The sequence below is a fragment of the Malaya genurostris genome, chromosome 2, assembly GCF_030247185.1.
Source record: "Malaya genurostris strain Urasoe2022 chromosome 2, Malgen_1.1, whole genome shotgun sequence".
NCBI lineage: Eukaryota > Metazoa > Arthropoda > Insecta > Diptera > Culicidae > Malaya > Malaya genurostris.
In genome coordinates this window covers 270,046,144-270,070,763 of record NC_080571.1, presented here as the reverse complement: position 1 = coordinate 270,070,763, position 24,620 = coordinate 270,046,144, and the positions used below count along the sequence as shown (strand labels likewise).

Here is a 24,620-nt window from a genome sequence, read left to right as displayed (position 1 = left end):
AGAAAATCAAACGCATTTTTGTTGACTGTGAAACTGCTGTTACTGAATATTGGTGAAAGATAATTACAACTTTATTGGTGCGAATGGTCCACAAACTTGCTAAATGACTAAAAAAGTACTCCATATTTCGTTATCCTACTTGAATAGAAAACAAGTTTAAAAAATGTTATGCATAAAAATGGAATTTAAGGGGTTTTGTGTTAGACCTATAGTCACTTCGGCAAACTGTTTCCTCGTTAGAAGTACTAAAACTTTGTTGAAGATATCATTTTTCTATCTCTTGAGATAATAAATTTGTTGAAATCAACTTTTATCGTAGTAGCCTTTGCACATTTTAATTATAATCAATTTACAAGGTAAACTGTGTGTAGCGGATTAACGGTTTTGCAGTTCGTTTTTGTTGTTTCAAACCACTGTGGAATGTTACCCGGACAGTTTTTTCCATATCCCAAACTGCCAAATGGATTACGCGAACCCTGAATGAACTGGATCTGCCAGAGTTGCTGGGAAGCACTGTAACAAATTACTAAATTATCCTAGTCTCAAATAGTTATAAAAAATGCTCGTAGCATCGTAGAACTAATGTAGTGTACTTTAATAAACATACCTTTTAAAAAATCTGATGAAAATGAAAAGAGATAATAAAGTTAATGATGAAAGTATAAAGAAAATTTACAAAATTGTTCGAGAAACCCTGCTGTACATTGGGTTTCTAGTAAAATGCACTAATTAGCAAACACGTATCATTCGAAATAATGATGAATTTGAATTTGTGGCTCGTACAAACAGCTCAACAGAGAAGAAAACACTACTTGGTATTGGCTAACATGACAGCGAAATGCAGCCAATAAACTGAAATTTCCACCAATCAACATAGCTGGTATGTATTGAAATTTCTTCAACAGACTCGCGAGTTTTCCAACGGTTATGCTCAGGTTTACACAATTCCAGGAAAAAGCCAAGCACGTTCGCTCCCTTGTAATTTTCCATCCGAAAGCACAATCCTAATCGACAAATTAGCAAACAATATACCATTGTAAGCGAGAAGCCCAGCTACATCAGACCTAGCGATGAGTATTGGCAGTGGGACGGTGGTAGGCCAGGCAGAATGCACTTTCTGAAGCCACTCCGTCATAATTAGCAACAATTATGCTGTTCGACAGCAAAACCTTCACATTGCACCGGTGTTACACCTCACTCACCACCGTTCATTGACGTAATGAGAGCATATAAATACTGAACAGGCGGTTTCAATTGTAGGCAGGAAAAATGGCTTCCATTAGTCAAAATGGCGACTCCGAGCAGTCATTTGTACTCACTGATAGAAAGAATTAACTCCCATCCCATCAGCGGGTGAAAATATTAATATTAAACTGGCTCATTAAATATTAATTATCAGCGCACAATGCTGCTGCAGCTGAGGTGAGAAATGTGAGTCCCCCAACGAAGTCTAGGATAATGATTTGGGTTCGGATGGAAGAGCCTCCACCCAACTGACATTTTTAATCACATTAACTCAGCACCACTGAATAATATTATGAGCTCTAGAATTAATTGAACTCGTTCAATTTCCCATCAGGTGCTCGGCGAGAAATTAATTAAATTTAATGAACAACTCTTGAGGGCACAGAATTCTCCCAGCAGACCGCAAAGCCACGGCGAGAGGTCCGGGTGGTGATTTCGAAAAAGTAGTGAAAAATTTCCACGCGAATGGAAGATGCCACAAATAGCGTTCGCATTAGTGACGCTGATTTACGTGAAATTATAGCCCTCGGAGCAGTGCCTTCCGATCGACATTTATAGATAAAATAATTACTGCACACCCCAGCAGGATGGAGCATCGTGGTCGATATACTCCGCAGCATGTCAGTAAAACAGCATTTATTAAATTTTTCATTTCGTTATAGTATTTCAATAAAAATTCCTCCGGCTGTAAATAGAGTAGGTATCGCACAAGCACAAACACACACACACACACACTGCTGTTGTTGTTGCTTCTGCTGCTGCTGCAATGCAGTTTCGTTGCACCATCATGCAAGACCAGAAGCGCATGAAGCTCAATGCGGATCGCATACCTCACCACCACAAATACGGGGGCGCCGATGCACGTAGTCTGTTTGGAGTCGTTGGTTGCGTTCAATGCGATTATGTGCGTTTGTGACGTTGGTAAAACCGCAGGACTATCCATATCATATGCCATTTACGATGGACACTACGGTTCGTAGAGTGGCGTGAAACATGTTGTTTTCCCTATTGTTTCATAAGCAGTTTACCGACTTGAACCGTAGGTGACACCAGTGCAAGAACCACCCTTAGCAAGCAAAAGTCAACTTGAGACATACAACGAAACAGTTTCCCTGGAAAGGAGCGTGTCAGCTTCTTACAGAATCGACTGAACGCGTCAAACGTGGCTCACTTATTCGTGTAATTCAGAAGCTCGTCAAGCCATAATCATCAGCATAAATTCGAAGCCAACAAAAGCAAGAATAGGAAGAAAACAAAACTGGCGAATAATTTATGAGACTATTTCACGAATTCCATTAGATCCACACCTGACGCTAGTACCTATGATGAATCGAGGAATAAAATTAATTCTATCCGCTATATTTTATTTTTAATGAAAGCTTCAATCATTGTTGATCCTTGCTGGTCATAAAGCTTTGTGAAATACGGCTGAACTTGATTCATTCGAGGTATTAGTTTTGACTGGAAAAAACAGTTGGGCTGAAAAGTTCGTATCGTTTAATAGAGACACACATTTTTTTGCCAAAATTCGTTTTTATTATTCAACATAATTGCCATCAGAGGCGATACAACGATTATAGCGATCTTCCAACTTTTTGATACCATTTTTGTAGTACGATTTGTTCTTTGCCTCAAAATAGGCCTCAGTTTCAGTGATTACATCTTCATCATCGCGTGCAGTCCACTCAGCTGACTGTCGATTGGACTCCGGAGTGAAGTGATGGAGCCATGTTTCGTCCATTGTTATATATCGACGAAAAAATCGGTTTTATTCCGATATAACAGCTCCAAACACTGCTCAGAATCATCAATTCGTTGTTGTTTTTGAACGATTGTGAGCTCACGCGGCACCCATTTTGCACAAAGCTTTCTCATATCCAAATATTCGTGAATAATATGTCCAACACGTTCCTTTGATATCTTTAGGGTGTCAGCTATCTCGATCAACTTCACTTTACGGTCATTGAAAATCATTTTGTGGATTTTTTTCACGTTTTCATCGGTAACAGCCTCTTTTGGACGTCCACTGCGTTCATCGTCTTCGGTGCTCATATGACCAGTACGAAATTTTGCAAACCACTTACGAATTGTTGCTTCGCCCGGTGCAGAGTCTGGATAACACTCATCAAGACATTTTTTGGTATCGGCGGCACTTTTTCTCATCAAAAAGTAGTGTTTCATCAACACACGAAATTCCTTTTTTTTTCTTTTTTTTCACAATAACAAAAGTAGCTTCACTCAAAATGCAATATCTCACAAACTAATAATCAGACAGCTGTCAAATTTATTTACGTATCTTTTGAAGGTTGGTACTAACTGAAAATGGTATGGATTTAATTCTAGTGGCGCCCTCTCATAGAAACGATACGAACTTTTCAGCCGATCTGTTAAGTTCATTTTCTTCATGATATATTTGTCGTGTTCATTCAAAATTAAAGTTGAAGTGTCTCTCGACTGTTGGGGCAATGATGAATAATGCGTTTTTATACACTTTTCTTTATATAGCTTCGAGTTTATAAACTTATTTCGAACAAAAACTGCAGCTGAAAATCGCTTGCCGAATCATAAATTTTCTTAGAAGTGTTCGCCTGTCTCATAAAGCACAGTTTCAGCTAGTAACTGACAGCACATTTAAAATCAGTTGAAAATTTTTAGTCGGTTTTATAGGTCTCACTGGAATAAGTGGTCTTCTTATTTAATAAAATAAGTTAATTTACAGCATCTTTGCCACCATGCAAAGAATAATTTTCTAAAGGGCTATTGATGCTTTTTGATTCTCTGAGTAATAACTCTATACATGAGTTATTTTTTCTAAGGCAGTGTGCCTTTTTAAACATATCGTTGAATAAAAACAACAAGGATCAGCCCCATGTGGTTGTTCGAGCCATTAATGTGGAACAAGGCAACCAAAATTTCTAATGATCTACAATCAAACAGTTCAATCAATCGTCACTCTTTAGAATCCGCTATTACACGAGAGTCTGCCTAGATTTATCTTGATTAGAAACCAACACCGAACATTGTTTGTTTTATAGCCGCCGAAATTACACCAACATCCCAAATGTATGCAATTATATGTTTGTACATACTTGCGATACGGATTTTGATATTAAAGCTTCTCTTCGTCAAGTTTGTGTTCGAGTTTTGTATGCAAGCAGTGATTTTTATAGCATTAAGGTTCTCTACCATTCTGCGATTTCGGTTGAAGCGATAAACTATTTCTCATTATCAATCGAGTTCATCTTATATAAATTAGAAATTAATCTTACGCACTCAAAATTTACCCGGGGATAGTTGTCAATTTCTCAGGCGAAACGACATAACATGGAATTTCATCCGAGCTTGCATGACACAAGATCAGAGCATACCAATTAAAGCTTTTTGTCTTGCTGTCTAGCAACAACCTACCTCTAGCATGCTACGCGTAGGACTGAAACGTTAGCTATAATATTGCTTCTGTTTATAGATTCGCGTGGTTCCAACAGCTTCGCTTTTGCATCGATTGACCAATCAGAGCGATGCTTTCACTTTGATATATCGCTTACTCCTTCAAAACCCTCGTCTATGGCAGGGAAATCCGGAAAACCGGAGATTTTTAGCAGACAAAATAGGACACTGCTCGCTACTAATCAAAATTTCAATCATATATGATTGAAAATACGTGGCTTGATACATTCAAATCGAATCTTAGAAATCTAAATCTAATGAAATAATGAAATAATATTAATAATTGATACAAAATATACTGAGCTGTAAGTGTTTAAAACCTTACCACATTTCTACGTGTATTTTTCCTTGAGTTTCTAATTTGCACCCCTATATAGAAAATAAAGATGTGTTTCATATCAAAACAATGAGTTATTTTTCATACAAACCACATTTTGATCTCATTAAGTCTGGAACTAAGTTTCTTGGGTTTTACAAAAGATAGTTCAGCCATTAGACTTTTGGCAGATTTTAAGTACCATGTTGAAAGGATGGAAATCGGTAGATAATATTCTTAGCAAGATGTCTTATTACCTAAGTGACATGTGCGGAAAGCACTGCTACTACTCTATAATAAAGATATTGGCGAATCGAAGTGTCATGACTTGTTCAAACGGTTTAATAGTTGTTTAAACGGTTGACATTCAAGAGTAAAAAAAGCACTTTAGAAAATTGGGATTGTTAAGGCAAGGAGTTAGATATTAGAATGCATGAAAATCAGAGCCAAATCTAAGAAATGTTAACTGTATCAATGAGCGAGACTCGAAAAGTGAATTCCTTGAGCCTAAAAGCATTGAGATTTCCCCAAAAAGGTTGGAAATTGAGTGCTATACGAATTAAAACTAAAGCCAATTGTTTTCGTAGATAACGCCTCGTTCATCATATCACGATGGTTTCATGTATTAAGAATGTATATTGTATTGAAATAACCTTAAGATAAGTGTACTTTTATCATAAAAACGCCTGGCCACATGTTGCGAATTAGATTAAAAAACCAACAGAGCTTTACCTTTTTTTTGATTGGTTTCATTTCGGCAAGCATTAACTGAGATAGACGAAAGATATAATATGGTAATATAGATTGAATCAGTTATAAATTTAGAACGGAAAAGCTAGCCTAGGCAGGCTCATATAAGCATGATCAGAAGAAAGAAATGAATTCTATTTTACCTTCTACTTGAGAGGGTCGAACAATAAATTCGAGTCCCCAAATATAGTCGTGTAGCAAGTGTAGTTCTTCACCATAGTGTGGTGAAAAAGAGAAATAGCGCGACCGAATTCCACAAACGTAGATTCAAATGAATAGTCTTACAAAACTGCTGATTTTCATCTGGATCCGACTTTCGCTTCCGGAATTATTAAGTGATTAGTGTAAATATTTCAATTTCGATTTATTTGCTTGTTTTTCTCAGAGATGGCGTGACCGATTTCAACAAACTCAAGTTAAAATGAACATATTATCCTTTACAAATTTCATCTGGATCCGACTTCCGATTCTGAAATGATAGGGTAAAGTATGTCAAAAATGGTATACCGTCACTTAGAGCGTTGAAACAAAATACGAAAAAAAATTCTAAACTGGCCTCAAAAATACTTCAATCGATAGTCATTATCAGTAGATGGCCAAACAAACCGATTTCGGCTATTCTGGTTCCCGGTTTCCGACCCCGGATGTACCGGAAATAGTAATCATATTTTCCCAAATTTAACTCTTCTCAGCGATGGTTTGACCGATTTTCACAAACTTAGGTTTAAATGAAAGTTCCTGTGGTCCTATACGTAATTCCTGAATTTCATTCGGATCCGACTTTAGGTTCCGGCAATATAGGGTGAAGTGTGTTAAAAATTTTATACCATCACCAATTAATAGTTTTTATAAGTAGACGGTCAAACAAACCGATATTGGTTATTCTTTCAATTCGAATTGAAGAAAATTATTTTGAAGAGCAGTGCGGTAAAATCTCATTCTAATCGAATATTATTAGATGAAAATGAAATATATGGCCTTTGACTGTCAGAATATCCCTTTTCATTTATTTTACCTTTATTGCCGAAGCACCCAGAATTCATCATCAATTGAATAACCGTATCTAGTCACTTGAATTTTTGCTTGCTCAGTTTGTACCACGTAGTCTACCTGTTTAATTGTCTTCACTGTGGGTAGTGAGCAAGTGCGAATGAATAGGCATAAACATCAACTCGATTATCAAAATCTCTCCGACCATAGTGATAAATAGAGGGTGGCGGTTCTCATTTGAGTTTTCAATTATCACCAGAGAGTTAAAATCGATAATTTTCTACTGTTTGAAATGCACTTTATTTCGAAAATAATATTTCAGTTATCATGACTGGTTTACCTTTCATGACGCATTTTTGGTTGAATGGATACATTCAACAAGCAAAATTTCCGTATTTGGAGCAAAGATAATCCACACGTCGTATCTATTTAAAAATAAGGAAAGACGACGCGTTACTGTGGATGGAAATCGATACAGAACCATGATCAATGAATTTTTGTTGCGGAATCTTCTAGATATCGATGGGGACGAAATGGGGTTTCAACAGGATGGTGCCACTTGTCATACTGCGACCGAAACAATCGAAGTGAAGAGCTCACATTGAACGATCTCGTAAGCCTGTTTTGCACTGGCTAACAAGATCCTAAGCTTGTTCGGGTGTACTTTTTAAATTTTTTGTACTGTATTACATCGCGAGGTGAGATCTTTTGTTAGAAGGAGGTTTAATTCAGCTCGAGATTTATTGCCATCCATTCCATCATCTGCAGGAAGGTCAGGCAATTTAAAACTATTTATCATCGACATAGAATCATTTTACTATTGTATGTTGCATTATAGCTCCAGTATAACTTAATGTACTCTTACCAAACTTGACACAAGTGCTTCTTGCTCTTCAGAAATTGTCATAAGAATAGTTTTCGGTGAAATGGAGTGTCCCTAGCATGAGAATAGAAGATAAAACTAAGCAAATTTGGCAAAAATAATCTAACAACTAGTGTTGCTCTGACAGATTTAAAACCATTAATATTTTCCTAATTCAAAAAACAATTATTTGTTTGCTGAGAAGATTTCTGAGAAGTTTTGTTTAAAGATAGAAAAGATTAAAGAATAAGGTGGAGAAAACTATGTAGAAAAAATTTTAATTTCGTAGTAATTTCTCTTAAAAATATTATAGGTTGACGCTTATTCTAACTATGTATGTGCATATAAGCCTTGTATGCGATTCTCTCTTGGTAAATTCAACACAGCACCGATAATTGTAAAGCTGTATCTATTTTTGTAAGAGCCGTGAAATACTCAGAGTATAAGGTGGAGCGAACAAATGTAGAAAAATTCTCTCACTGTTCATGCATTGAGAGGCAGTGAGTTCTTGTAGCATCATCTACTAGAATGACGATGCTGTATACAATGTAGAGAAATATCGAGCCGATCTCTGCAAAATTATCGGTATTCACCAATACTGGTCATATGTTTTGGATTGGACTGTGAGGGAATAAATCAAAAAATGCTATGTAGTAAAGGGAAAAGATAGATTTCTAACTTTCTCATATCATGTAATCCCATAGTCCGAATTCGACTACCGAGTACCAGTTCCGGAATTACAGAGGGATGAGTGTTAAAATCTTCAATTTCAATAGTGTGTTTTTATAAGCTACGATGTAAAAAGGAGAAAATGCTTCGAAATTATTCAGTAAGCTCTTCAAGTTTTTTTAATACCACTTGATTCTATTTAATGTCATCGGTAGAGTTGGCATCACTGGGAGTGCGATGCGGTGTCCTGGTGCCGCTCTAAAAAAAAGTATAATTGCAATGTGTTGTTTTATACGTATAGTTAAAAATTTGGTTGAAATAGTTACTTTGAGTGATAGTGCAGGTGTAGCAAGTGTGTGTTTAGTAGTGAGAGTGCTGTTTATTGAATAATAGTGATCCGCGATACTAAAGATGATCAAGCGGCGGAAGCTGAGAATTTAGCGCCCGAAAACTCAACGATGTTAACCTGTTAACCGATCAAAGCGCCGTCTGCATGTCACTGTCGGTGTGGTCGGATTTCTATGGAATATGTGAAAGTTAACAAGTCGATCGTGTCATTCAGACTGAAGCGGACCCATTCGCGAGAGTTTTTATTTCATTCTTCTAGTGGTCGTTTTTCATCTCGCGTTGCTGACAGCAGAGTGAGCAGGAGAAAAGGGATACTGGTGAGATCGTCCCTTGGTTCCGTTTTTATATTATTCTTACTTATATTTCTCCTGAGTATCGAAAATCAGGTTTTGTTGAGATCATATTATGTACCAAAACATATCCGAATCTCTTTCCCTCCCTGCTAATTCATCTCTTATCCCGTGATGCTCGTGGAGATACAGTGGTACCCGCGGTCTCTAGAAACAACGAGTATCGGTCTAACATTCCTTCCTTTCCCTCAGTAGCACAGCCTTTGGTCGCAGCCAGCGTCGTGATTGATCATTCAATAAAACAGTTAGGAGTGAGTGGGTATGTACAGTGAAAATGATTTGCTTATCCCAAGCTTCATTTTCTTGGTTCATTGTACGTTTCCACTCATTCGGTCAATCACGAAGTGCAACTACGGGCGATCTTCTTTAACTCAGCTCAACTCAGCTCAATACCACTTGATTCTATTTAATGTCATCGATATCCAACTTCCGGGTCTGAAAATACAGGTTGATGAATGTTGGAAAATTAAAATCGTCATTAGAAGTGACGATGCAACTACAAACAAAAATCTTCTTAGTAGCGGTAAAAAACTCCACAACGGAGCTTACATTGGTTTTTTCGAAATGATTAGGACGATTTTCGCAATAATGGTGTCTTATGATTTTATAGAGTTCTATTCAGTTTAAACTGAATTCGGATCCGAATGTATATCAACAACCCCAAACATGCTTCCGAAGTGTGCTCGCGTTCGTCAATTTAGTCCCGAGTAAACGTAAGCGGCATCCAGCGATAGAATCTACAGAGTCTTGCTCTAACTGAGATCTGTTCGCTCGCGTACCTTCACTTTCCAGTCAGCCGGCACCATTCCATGTAATTTTGACATTGTCATTTGTAAGCACAGTGTAGGGCTTACTGCTGCGGACATAATCGGTGATCGACACACCACGAAGCTTTCGAGACCACTATTTCAGAACCTCGTAATCTATATCCAATTTTTTTCTGCGATAAATCCTACACCAAACCATGCAGTTATTTGCGATTATACGATCATCAATCCGACAAACAACCATTCGTATTGTTCAGGTCGAACCCAAGCAAATCTGTTATGTGATTACCTTGACACAAACTTCCGAGTTGATAGAAACAAAGATATTTCAGAATAATAGCAACCAAGTTTCGCAACTCAAACTGTTGTGTGATAATCTGAATGAAAGCTACCTTAGAGCCTTCCTCCCCCCAATGTGATTTTAATTTGCATATAGAAATAAGAAGCTGCCGGTCGTGTTAACTGATTCCATATTATCGAGTAAGTCAGTTATTGGCAAAAGACCTCGACAACTGCAGTAACTTGCTTTCCCTCTAAGGGAAAAGAAATTTATCGACTACCGTGTCGTAGTTGCCTTATGGAAAACAAGCGGGGTACACTAGTATAATTTTCCATCTCTGTTTCTTACGCGTTTTCCCTGCATGCTGTTCGCCAAACGGGATCGACGCTAAGGAGCAAATCAGTCTTCCCCACCTCCCGGTGCTTTCGCGCTCTTAATTTTTTCGAGTCACCGTGTGCCTTAAGATTTTGTCTTTATCGAGATTCTTCTCAAACTTTGTAGTGCCGTCCGCGCAGTTCCCAAATCCAACGACACCGTTCACGATCATCAGCCGAGCAACCCGTCCACGTCCAGATGCAGACTTTCGCGGCAATGACTCTCGGCTTTTCTTTCCTCCTGATTCACTCCATCGTTCGCCATCCGCTGGGTGCCCGAATCGAACTGGATTACAACGCGCGATCAAGCTGTCGAGGTTGTGTAAAGCGGGATACTTAAGCCGCAACTGCCCGGTTCCCTGTACAAACACAAATAAAGTTTTGCAGCACCGCACTGGATAATTGGGCGTTAAGACAATTGGAATTCCTTTATAAATAACCGCGCGCGCGTTTAAGATAAATCATCAGCCGATTATTAGTTTATTTTATTCCCGGTCATTAATTTTGCGCCTTTCAGCGCTTGCCGTACCAAACCGGACATACGAACAAGTCATGCTGGTGCGAGAATTTTAGCATTTAGGGCCGTCTGTGTCTCGAACAACGCGGTTTGCTTCGGCCGATTCGTGGCCATTGCCAGCCTGGCTGAGGGCCCCGATGGCGGCGAAAACCAGGGAATCAGATGTCAGTGTCAGATCTCGATTGGTTACGGTTTACCCGCGTGGGCCATAGTTGTCCCTCGAGCAGGTGGTAATGAGGTCTGATAGAAGATTTATGGATCTATTTTCTAACATGCACTTGAGCTTGTCTCTGCATACGTGATTGTGTGCCAGTCTGTACTGATGAAGAAATGTGATGCAAAAGCAAACCATTATACCCGGTAATAATAACACTGTGATCAGTTAAATTCAATGGCGGTTTTGGACCAATACGTGTGTTTTGAATATTGATTCTGGTCGCTAGTTTCGTGCACAAGTTTGCTTTTCAATTTCATTCAAACTGAAATAGCTCTTCAGATAATTGCACTCCATAAAAGCTCGCAAACCATATTCATTAAATTAATTTTATAAATTAACATTGTTTATTAAATAAATAAAGCTTCGAATGAAATTGGTCGTGAAAGGAAACCAACCGGTGGTCAATGCCATAAACGACATGCAGTTTACTGTTGCGTCCCGCAATTGTTTGTTTACTTGCCACTTATCTACAAATGGTAGTTTCCAGCGCGGAGCCGTTTCGCCGTCTAACAGTCGGCAGGGCAAAGTAAGTAAAAAACCAAAGTAATCATCACATCATGTCGCTGGTTTATAATTTTTATTAATTTAATAAGCTGCTGACAATTTGTTTTATAGGCAGCTAAACACCGCGCAGATCCAAAGGTGCAAGAAAAGCCCCATGCGGCGATACTGGTTCCGCCGTGCAGCCGCTCGTTGGCGAAGTGACTGATTTTTCCAAATGGTCATTCGATCTTATTGAACTTGACGGGCTAATGCATACCCGTCACAAGGAAGTTTCTGAGAAGTGTTTACTCACTGGTCCCCCGAACAGACCGAACGCATCAGACTGACAATTGCACGCACGTCGGTATTGGACCGAATGGGAGAACAACGAGAAACTTCCTGTAAGACACTGACTTCGCTGGAAAAGCGACGAACCTGTTTGCTATTTGTGTTTATTTTTTTTTTTGTTCGTGTCGTCTCATTGTGTCTATCACGCGTATCGTGGCACAGAACCGCTGACGGATAGCCTTCACCGTTTGCGGACTTACTGGATCTGGAGATGATGCAGGTGGCATTACGTATGCTCGCCATACCAGTTTTAATGTTAATAAATTACGAGGAATTAATCCTCAATGAACAGAAAACGTGCGGTGCGAGTTCATTTGCTGAAAAAGAGTCCGTTGTTTGACGTATCAATAGATGTCTATTCTGGCCGCTGTGACGGAACTTGAATGTGGAACAGACCGCACTGAAAACGATAGTTCACGCTGCGGAGATGTTATCTCGCCGTGTAGTGATTTCTCATTAGAAATTGTGATTTCGCTAGCTGCGACCGCTGGATTGATTGAAGGACAGTACCGTGCTTACTAATCACTTAATTTCTATGCGTCGCGAGTTTTTCCTTACTACGTACGACTGAACAAAAGTGCTAACGGTCCAGCGGAAGTAGACGGAACTTTGCTTTGTCACTGCTAGTAATCAAAATCGAATCATTTTTTTTTTTTTTACGAGTCTACCTCTTGTGAAATAATACATAATGTGTATTAATACAATCTGTTCCGCAAAAATGTAAGCACGACTATTTCAAAGGTATTGAAAGTATTTATGTCAGTTACTTCTTACAGTGTAGTTAATAAGTAAACAGACCCTAAAGAATAGCCTGGCACATTCGAGGCATACTTTCGATGAGATTGTTGGAAGAGAACACCATTTCCGTCGAAAACTCTTTCCTGTAACTTTACTCTTAATAGTGATCTACAAAGGCCGTGGGTGACAGATGCAGTTTCGATGTCCTCTGGGAGAATTCACTTTTGTTTGCAGATCCAAACACTGTCTTGGTCGTCATAAGGCTCCGTTTGAAAATTCACCATAGAAAGCTCCAAGCACACCTGGTACATTCACTTTTATCGGATTTTTGGTAGTGCACAGGACGAAACAGGCACGAAATCGTTTGATAACACTTTTGAAAAACTGTGGAAGCTATGGGCCTTTAGCTTTTCTTATCTCATACTGCGAAGAGGCAAGAGCTCGGTCCACAGGCCCTAGAGTTCTGCTTCGATTGATTTGAAAATTTTACAAAACATTCTTGTAATGTTTTATAATAACAAAATACAAAGAAAAAATATGATTTTTCGATCGCCCCCTGCAAAGATTAATTGCATCCTTCGATTTTATAAACAATAAACCTTAAACGCGTTTTTCTCGAAAGCACGTATTAAAAGTTCGTATCCATCGTCATTTAAGAACTACTTCACCAAGTATTTTTAATTTTTGCACACACTTACTACATTCAAAATATCCATTCCCATCGTTTCCCTTTTTGATTTTTATTACTTTGAGGAGGTTTAACAAATACAAAATGGCAGATTTTTTCGTGAAAAACCTTTACTACTACATGGAATGAAAAGTCCCGGGCCTCTCGCAGAAAAGACGTGAATAGTTTCGAACCGTGTTTATTTTTGTTGAGAACAAGCCTCTATATGGCCCAATACCAAATTTCATGACAATCTACCCTAGTATTTGAATAACAGCTGATCGTTTCAGACGAGTTTTAGTTTTCATCAAGCTATGGAACAAGACGTGTTTTATATCCTGAAAAAAACAGAAACGGTGAAATTTAATGATTTGCGGTACGGATTGATCCAACCACCCCCCATGGAACGACCGAAATTAGCTCTGCGCCTAATTCGTGTTACTGTTTTTGAATTAGTTGATTTTAACAACAAAATTTCCAAAATAAAAATTAGTTAAAATTGAGAATTTACTTAGCTGAAAAAAACTCTTATTATTAAAGAATGAGTTTAGTTGGCGAATATCCTAGACAAAAACCAGCAATATTTCAATCCAACACGAAATTCTCATTGACAACTAATTTTGTTATTCAAATCAAAAAATTTGTTTCTATTTATCTATCACCATCATTACTGAAGGACAGCACAAAGGGAACAAAAATGAAATTGGTTTAATTAACAAGTTTATTAGCCTAAAACTCATGAGAAGTGTCAAAGCAAAACAATCCATTAAAAAGCTGAAAAGGACAGTCTTGTTGAAACTGCTTGTAAATTGTTTAGATGTTTTTCGCATGTGTTACGATATATCCATACATAAATTTCTAAACCGATAAATAAAAATGACGTAAACTCTTAGAGGAAAGTGTATTTATTCAGAATTTATGCGCATTTGAAGCGATTGTGCGTAATAATGTTTTTACGCGGAACAGTGAAGTGAGTTTCGAATGTTGCACTCTAATTATATATGTCAAATGATTTTTTTTGTATCTTCTAACCTTCCGGGCTACGCCGTCCGGTGTAATACTTGTATTCAGTTTTTGTTTTCCGAGTACTCAAAGTTTTCAGTGAGAGAGTAGATTTCGCGAAGTCGAATGAAAAAAAACAGCGATTTAGAAGAAAAATTTTCAAAAAGAAGTTTATGTTTCGCTTATGTCTTTTTCTCCAATACAACATCGTATTTATACCTGCCAATATAGAAAAGATTACCGCGACTGAATTTTTTTTCGGTAGTAGTGTGCCATCTAGTGGCTAGTAGTTATTACGGTGTTAACGTTTTTTCGGTGACAGAGCGCCATATAGCTGCAAATTGCAGAAACCAATTCAACCATTTATGTTGGTTGAAAACAACGTTTTATTTTTTTAATTTAACTAAAAAATTAGTTGAATAGAAATGAAGTGTGCCTCAGCTAAGAAATGACAGCACGTTTAATTGGTGAATTCAACTAAAAAAATAGCCATTTCAACAAATATTTTATTATTATTAAAAGAATTAGAATTAAAAAATCTAAATTAGCAAAAGTAAGATTTTTTTAGTTGTCTCAAAAAATCACTAACTAGAATTATAAAATCAACTAATTTTTTCGCCAAAATGCTGATTTCGGTCTTTCCGGGCCGTATTCTCCAGACCTGGCCCTAAGACTAATATCTATTTCCAAACTTGAAAAGGTTTTTTCAGGGAAAGAGATTTTCGTCGAATGCTGAGGTCATTGCAGAAACGAAAGCCTATTTTGAGGGCCTTGACAAATATATTTTTTAAGGGCATTAAAATGTTGGAAGACCGATGAGTCAAGTGAATGGATCTAGATGGAAAGTATGCTGGAGAATAAAAAAGTTTTCACGGTAAAAAATCGATTTTTTTTTGTTAGGCCCAGGACTTCTCATTCCACGTAGTATAAGAATAAAAAACTGTATGTCATCTTATGAATCGTTTAAACTACAAGTATACGATGAATACTTACGCTTGTCATTGTAACCCAACAACGCAGGTGCGAAATCTGACTTTTTTTTTTAAATAAAACTATCCATAACTACTTTTAAAATCTATAATTTAACGTCAAAAATCTAACACCTTGTAGAACAAATCATTTCTCTAGGATTAATGCGAAAAATGTTGTAATGTTAAGAAAAAACTTATTTTTGGAATCCTTACAGAAACACTACCGAAAAAGTTAACGGCTATAGTTAGCATAATGATTTTTTAACAAAGATAATAAAAATTACATTGTTAACAACATTGTCGAAGACGAAAACTCTCTATCTGCTTCCAGTAAAATTTTTTTTTTTATCTTTCTTCACTAATTTTCTAAAAACACATACTTCACAGACATTATGCCCACCACCGATTCAACAGTATGCTTCGGTTTAAAATATTGTTTTATAGATTTATAATGATTGTTAAAACAAAATGTAGCATTTGGAGGATCGAAAATGTTGCTTCCCAATTGCTATTGGTTGATTACACTAATAATTTCTGATGCTAATAATATCTTCTTTATCTGCTTATCTTCTATATCGACATTTCAAAGGCCATATTACATCATTGTTGTGGGGCGTAATGTCTCTTGTTGTGGGGCATACCACTGGTTTGTTGTGAGACATATTATACGGCTACTGGGGCATTACGTCTATGGCAAGCAAAAAAACTGAGAATATAGTCGTTTTTGAAAATGTGTTTGTATCAAGCAATTTTCATCACTTCTACCGGAATCCGGAAAATTTTCTTAAGTGGAGCATATTATAACACTTTACCCTATCCGTTCAGTTCCAGAAAACCACATCAATACCCCCTACAACTTTGCAGAAGACACAAACAAGGAAAAGTTTACAAAAGCTAGCAGAAAAATTTAAATCGAAATTTCACTTTTAAACTACTGTACAAAGCCCGGAGAGCCGTACCATAAGTTCATCAGTCCACCGAGATCGCGAAATGTCTGTGTTGATAGGTGTGTGTTTATCGGTGTTCATGTGTGTAAGTTTTGCGTATATGTGTGGGTAACGCAAATATGAAATCAATTTTCTCGGAATGGGCTGACAATTTTCACAAACATAGATTAAAATGAAATTCAATTTCAAAAGTTTCCTAAGTTACCATGTAAAGAGATGCTAATTAATTTTGAAATAAGTGTATTAAATTACCCTATTTCATATAGCTCGTTGATTGATGACCGAATAAGTTCGCTTATATACCGGTCTCTGGGTTCCGGTTCCAGAAGTGTCGAAAATTGGGTTCAAAAACTCTCAAATGAAACTTACATCGATTTCTCAAAGCAGACTAAACCGATTTCAAATGAAGTAGCAATGTGAAGAACATAAAAGCAGTGCAATGCTAAATACTGTTCTAATTTATAGTACTTGTAATTGGTCAAAACAAGACGACTTAAGCTATATCGGTTCCCAGTTCAGAGATCACATATTTTTCAAAATGGAGCTCTCATCGATTTCTAAAGGATGATCCAATTTTCAATTTTTTTATTCAGACCTCGTCACAACAATTTTACTAACATTTGATGATTAAAAACAAAAGAACAATGTCTCCATCAAAAAGAAAATATACCCTATATAAAAATCTTCGTGAAAAATATCCATTTCTCGTAAAAGAAAATGAAGTTTTGTGCAAAAAACGAGGTGGATTTTTAGCATTGCAAGTGGTGAAAATGTCAATTGTTGATTATTTTGGTTAGTTTTTGTTGAACTAAACACTATTTATTTCTAGTGGGGATAAAAAAAAACTATTATGATAATGAAAATTAGTAATCAAACAAGTATTTTCTTTTATTTTGTTCACTATTTTAAAATAAAATTCTTACAGAAAAATGTACTGTTTGATTTATAATCTCCAAAAATCAGTCTTGAGTCGAATGAGTCTCGCGCAAAATGAATGGTTAGCCGTACTGAAGACGTAGGCGAATTAATCAGTGTATGTATAGTCGGGTGATTTCTGGATTTCCTTAAATGTACTCGGGTTAAGAATAGAACAAGGGTAGCTTGCTTGGAATGCGCTTACCCATCTCACTATAAACAATACAAGGGTTTCTTTTTTCTTAGAACCTTAAACACTGTGCGCCCTGTTAACATGTTTGAAACTGTCAAAATCAAAACATTCCAAGTTATCGGATATGTTTCGATTGATTTCAATACCATCCACGAATCCGCTTGCACAATTTCTGTCCACAGCCGAGCGGTAACTTCCGCTACACCTCGACTTGAGTTCACTCGTCCTGACGTAGAGCTGATTAGGATTCTTCAAATCGCTCTCGAAACCACGCAGTGATTAATACATTGCTAACCTTTGGATGCTGCGAGCCGATTTGATTGATATCGAGCGTTGCCCAGAGAGCAGGACCGCTGCCTTCTCAAGTGGTTAGCACGAGAAGCACGCGAGTGGAATGCCGTCGAACGCGTCGAATCGCTCTACATACATACGGTTTGGCTGTGCGGTAGCTCATGTGTTCAAACCCTATCCGAACATGGCCGCTCGGTACAATTGCAATTTATCTCGAACACATCGAATCGATGAACTCCCGTCGAGTGTGCAGTCGAACATAACGTGGTGATGTATCTTCAACTAGGTATGTTCTTACTAGCGCTAATTCGAACCTGTCTGGTTAGGAGACAACGGTTTTCACCAAGTAGCAAGCACACATCCATCGGAGAGCACCCCCAACCGCGGGGGATTTTAACTATGCGAGCAACTATTTGTACGCCGGGAGATTTGACCCGAAAAGGAGCAGCCGAGTGCCCTCTACCAAATGGAAAATAAATATCACACACCGCACGTAACCTGCAACGCAACTGAGCAAAACATCAGTCAATGTCCCGTCGCGCGTCCGTTGAGTCAACCACACCAAACCACGGACGTCTGCCACCGGTTTGATGATGCGAAGTGAGGAAGCAAAAGCTTCGGATCAAGTATGTACCATGGAATGCGATTCATAAGATGCTTGAAGAAGTCGCAAGAAATAAGTTGAATTATTTTAATGTGTTTTAACCATTTGGTTCGCGGCGAAACAGCGGAGGGCCGACATCGGCTATGCAATCGAGGTGTAAGAAAGATACTCTATTATTATTTTTAGATATGCTGATTGTCTGGTGTAAAATTTTGAAAGCTTATTATGAAACAATTGATTTACATCACATGTAGACATTCTCTAAATTGGATAGTGTTTCTGAAAAATAACAGGTTACATATTACAGTAAACAATCAATGAAAAAAAACAAAGTCGAATGAGGTCTCTTGAACAGTATAGGGAAAATCATGATCAGAAAAAGCTCATTTCATTATCACTCGTGAATAAATCAAATCAAGAGATTTAAAAAAACTCAGTGACTGACAATTTTTTCATTCATGAAACAAGGATTACACAAAACTCTAAAGCTGGATATTTACAAGTGATTTTTATATCAGCGAAACTTGATGAGGTATTTTCACCCATATAAATATCAAGAAGAGTCTCCGATGATATTTCGATGCAGAATTTCTAGTACGCTTCAGTTCGACACCGAAGTGATTTCTGAAAATTTAATTATTATATTTTCATCAATAGAAAAATCTCTGCTGAATAAATTCGCAACTGAGAAATAATGGCTGCGTTATTTTCGATGCACGTTGGGTGGTAAGGTGGTGAATACGAACAACAAATTTTTTTCCACATTTGAAATAGCGACAGAAGGCTGTTTTGATTCCAGCTGGTTGATTACACTGCACTATTTAGATTAAATCCAAAAAAAAACGCTATTTAATATGAATTTGATTCATAAAAGTAACAGGGGTGCAGCATTTTTCATATCTCGAACACGCAGCTTGCGCTGCGTTTGAATTGGTGTAGCGTTAACCTGTGTTCCTATTACTTCTGCGTATGATATTCAAGATAATACTTTTAATCAGCTGCATTACATGCTTTGTGAAAGGTTTGTTACCAATATTTTTACTATCATTATAGGTCATATGCTGTTTTTATTGACGATATTACTCCACCACCACGGTATTGCTGAATAAATTTCGAATACATCACCACTATTGATCTACTTAAGGAGTGTATCGAAAATAAGCTATCCACATATATTCGTGTTGTACGCATGTATTTGTGATGTTTTTTATGTTCAGATCACAGCATGCTGTATGTTTGGCTGTTAGCTTTCGTATATTTACTTGTTAGTGCGATTGAAATTCTGCGTTTTCAAAATGTCACGTATTGAAAAGGAAGTGAAAATTAAGGTGGCTAAGTGAGAAGGGTATTACTATGCGAAAATCGGCAAAGCGGTTTGGAATTCATCATGCCAGTGGTAAAACCATCAATAATAAGTTTTGAGAACACTATTCGTTGGATGAGCTACCAGGAAGAGGCAGAAAATCCGGTTTTTTCAACCCGAAACTAGTCCAGAAAGTGGTATCTCTAGTCTTGAAGAAAAAATCAATGTCAGTACGTGATTTGCCCAAAAAAGCAGGAACGAGTGTCGGAATCATCCAGCGTATCAAGAGGCGAAATCACCTGAAGACCTACAAGAAGCAGAAAATCTCGAAACAAAGTGTAGAACAGAAGAAGCTAGCAGCAACAAGGGCACGGAAATTGTATTCGCGTCTTTTGCAGTGTCCGGATGCATGCGTTTTGATGGACGATGGGACTTATGTAAATGAGGACTCAAAAATCCTTTCAGGTCCACAATGCTCAACTGTCGTTGTTGGGGAGGATGTGAGCGATGCGGACAGGTCGATTCAAGTAGAGAAACTCGGTCGAAAGATACTGGTATGGCAAGCAATATGTTCCTGTGGTTTTGAAGTCAACCATTTTTTACACTACCGGAACTATAAATGCAGAAATCTATCGATCTGAGTGTCCCCAGGAGAGATTGCTGCCTTTATATAAGAAGCATAGTACACTTCCACTGCTTTGGCAGGATTTAGCGTCGGCTCACTATGCCAAAACCACTCTCAATTAGCTTGCGGAAAATGGTATAAATTTCGTTGAAAAAATATCAATCCACCAAATTGCCCTCAGCTTCGACCCATCGAACGTTACTGGGCAATCGTGAAGAGGGTCTTCAAGAAGACTGGTAAGGCAGATGGGAACATGCAGGAGTTCAAATTTTTACTGAAGCGTCCAAAAAATGCGATGCAACACTTGTCCGGAACTTGATGAAGAGCGTTCGACCAAAAGTTCGAAAATTCTTGAAGGAACAACTTAAATTTCATTCGGTTTTCATTGTACTCAAGTTTAACCTCGTACAATAACGGATCATTTTTTATTTTGAATAAAATATCGTTTTTTATCATGATTAGAAAGAAAAGTTTGTGGATAGCTTATTTTCGATACACTCCTTATCAAACATCCTACGCGTTCTGAATATTTTCAGAAATGTTCAGTTTTTGTTTACCGACGAATTCGCACTCAAATTTCTCGGAAATTTCTTAACCGATTTTTACAAACTAAAATGCAAATGAAAGGTCTTAAAATTCTTTGAGAAGTCCACGAAAAGTTAAACCAGATCTGACTTTTGGTTCCGGTATTACAGCGCAATAAGTGAAAAATTTTCAATTTCATGTGGATTTTTTCAAAAGTGATAACGAAACGAGATTAAAATTATTATAAAATTTACTGGTAAATTCATCTAGCTCATCTTGTTAGTTAGTGGATGAATAAATCTACTTTGGGACTACTAGTACTCGGTTTCCGCTTCCGAACGCACCGGTAATAGTGAAGAAAAGTTCCAAAAATGGAATTCACTTCGATTTCTCAGCAACGGTTAAACCGATTCATGATTCAAATTAAAGCTCTCAATGTCTTAAAAGATACTTAGTAATTTCATCCAGATCCAGGCGATGAATATCAAAACTATCAAACTGTCATACAAAATTATACAAGCCCGGTATTCATCGGTACGTGCTGGTACGGAAAAAGAAAACAGCACCACCTAGCAATCCGACAAAAATCGATGCAATCTTCAATTGGATCGATTCGCTCTCTGTATTAGTTAGTAAGTTAGTATATAAGTTCCTTTTCCCCTATACACAATACAAGTAGGTTTAGAATTTTCCCTACACAAAAATCTCAGAATTGCGAAAGCAAATGATGTCCTCATGGTAACACTCAATTTAAATCTTAATAATTTAATTTTAACTCTTATTCCAATAAACAGTTATTTTAAAAAAAACCACCACCTAGCACACAGCGTGCTTCGTTCAATAGCGTGCAAGGTTGCCACATTTAAATCTATATTAACTTGACATAACCCAAAGAAAGTTTTTGATTTTATTCATGTTTGAAAAATAATTTTGACAGAATCTTCTAGTGATGTTTTTGAAAATATAAGTAATATGAGGAAGGCATCATTACACCACAGGAAAACCAGTTGCAATTTTTCAAATCAAACCGATTTTTGGAATCAATCCGATGTTTACAGCTGTAGAGTACTTTTTGAAATAATCTATACGAACACCTAAATTCTCCACCTGGATTATCGAACTTGAAGGCTGAACCTAAACTATGGAACTGTATTCAGTTATAAAGTCTAGTTCTAGAAACCGAGCTCGGAATTTGGCTTCTGCAGGTTTTGAATTCTGAATATGATTTCTGAAACTGAGTTCAAGAACTAAATTCTCAAACTAAGTTCTGGAATTGGATTCTGGTTCAGAAGACAGCTTCAAAATTCAGCTTCGGATTTCAGATCTAAGACTTAGTTCTAGAATCCCGATCTAGAATTCATAACTCGAATTTTGTTCCTAAAATTTTGAAGTTGAATCAAATTTCTGGATTCGAATCCCGAACATAAGTTAAGGAATTCGTTCCTAAATGTAGTCAAGAAACCAGCTCCAAACATTTGGTTGAACAAGGATTACGGATCATTTGTTATTGCTGGTTGAGAAGGCGTCTGTTGGCCGAAAATCGAATGAGGAGCGTTTGAGTCTTTATTTCACGTAGAAGGACGGATTTTGCAGCTATTGATGTAACTTCCACACCACGACTGCCATTTCCACAAGAATAAAATATTGATTTCTTACCACGGTTTACCCTTTATACTCATCCAGTCGAACATCGGGACTTTATTTTGTTTCGATTATACAGGTTTTCACCTTAGGGTCCTGACCCTATATGCGGAGTTGAAAATCAAAACAAACTAAGGGCACATAACCAAGTTCATTTTCGTTGCGTTTCATCTTCGACTTCGTATTTCGTCTTTACGCACTGACGGGTCATGGACGAAACGTGAAGAAAAATAAATAAATGATCGAGTGCTAGCTGCTTTAGATTACCATTTATTTGCGTCGATGCGACACGCACTTGGTTAGTAGCAGCTCTTTCTACGAATCAAAAAAGACGATGTTATTTGTTGCCGAATCCACAATTTTCAGAAATATTCGAAGAATGTGTAACTAGCAAGCGTCAATATTCTTGAATATTCCTTTAATTTGAATAGCGAATTGGATACTTGTATACTTGATATGGTGGGCTCAGGTGCAATACCGAAAATTGCAATTCTAACTCACACAAATGAAAAATACAAAAAAAAACAAATTACTAATCATAAAATCTTTGCCCTTTTACTTTTTTTCCGCAGTTCAACCAAGATCTCTACTCGTCCTCGGGTGTCCCGCTGGCGGCATCTTCCAGCACATCCGCCGGTTCACATTCGCCCTGCAGTCCGCTACTACCGCCGTCGATATCGTCCAATGTGGTGGCGGCAGCAGCAGCCCAAACATCGACACTATCTGCCTCCACCTCCAATACCACGATACCAACGATTCCGCTGGGCGCACTCCAGAGGCACCTAACCAAAGAAGAAGACATCAGTACGGCCCGAAGTGATACGGAAGGTGAGTTTCGGAGCGAAAATAAAAACTCTAACGGACAGAGTCTGTCACATACAGAAAGTTAGCATTTATTAGGTATTCTCGCGATGATGATGGATACCGAACGAATGACAATTTATTTATTACTCCGAACCTCTCTATTCACATCCAGCACAAACACAAAATTCGAACAGGTGAAACCCTTGGCCCCGTAGCTCGAAGAAACGTCAACATAAAACTTTCATGCCGCTTTTCTTGTACCGTTTGTTGTTTCCTTCTGCTCGACGAATGCTAACTTTTGATGCTCAAAGAGAAAAAAAAACAAATAGCATAATAAAACCCTTTCATCGTGTGGTCATCGCGTATCAACACACGGAAGCTCATGAATGATTAAATTATTAACCCCTATCTCCGGGCAGTCGATAAAACATCTGTAGAGACTACCGTGGCTAAGCGGCACGCTATTCACATTATGTAATTCAAATGTTGCAGATAAATATATGACAGTTAACATAATTTATTGTGCATCGCGGGAATGATTCCGAAGGTTTCGTGAGGTAAATGCATTGCTGTTTCACAGTCTGTCGAGCACAGGCTCGTTAATGAGATTGTTGATTATTTCGAATCGTTAATATTTCCCGAAATCGTTCGTTCTGATATGAGGTCCTTATATCCTTAGGTCAACCCAAATTTGAAACACAGCCTAGTTGATATCGGTTTGACTCGATTATTTTCAAATACTACAGGAGTGGACATATTAAATTTGATTGCATGTAAAAATATAATAATTTTCGTTAACAATCAAGTTTGAAGAAGGCAAAGCAAAGCAGAATTTTAGAATAAAAAAAATCGAGTCTCCAAATCTATTCTCTCAATCTAAACATCAAAGAATAATCGGAGAATAAAATTATCTCGAAGTAAAATGACTAGAAAAAAGTACTTCCGAAAAAACTCTCGCTTTTAATACTATTTGTTTTTCGAACTTATTCGCACAGTAGGCTAACATTAATCACCAAAATATGTTAAGAAAGATGGAACAGCCTGTTACATAAGTGCGTGGTCACTGTTGTTAGAAAATGAAAAGACTCAACATGAAAATACTTTTGAATATTGTTTTATAAGATCAAAAACTGCATGCAAATCCATTAATAGCAAGTCCAACCCCCTTCAGCATTAATAATGGCTTGATACCTTCGAGGCATACTTTGAGCGAGATTTTGCGCGTATTCTTCTGAAAACGACCTCCAAGTTTGTTAATTTTAAGACAAGCTGTTTCAAATTGTGTGGTCAGTTTTTACCAAGCCTCATCTTCATTCGAGCTCAAACGTTCTCAATTGGATTGACATCGGGCGACTGAGAGGGCCAATCAAAGGTCACGACACAATTTTGCTCCTTTGCCCATTCAAGACAGTTTTGCACATGTTTTTCACT

The 24,620-nt window shown here is 37.5% G+C and overlaps 1 protein-coding gene across 6 annotated transcripts in view; it reads left to right on the top strand.

Moving 5' to 3' along the window:
- Positions 1-24,620, top strand: part of LOC131429991 (protein vestigial) — a 102,026-nt gene that overhangs the window by 19,263 nt on the left and 58,143 nt on the right. For all 6 annotated transcript variants that reach the window (XM_058594585.1, XM_058594588.1, XM_058594587.1 and 3 more), the window contains exon 3: positions 22,958-23,213. In XM_058594585.1, coding sequence (XP_058450568.1) covers positions 22,958-23,213 — 256 coding nt within the window. The remainder of the gene's footprint in view (positions 1-22,957; positions 23,214-24,620) is intronic.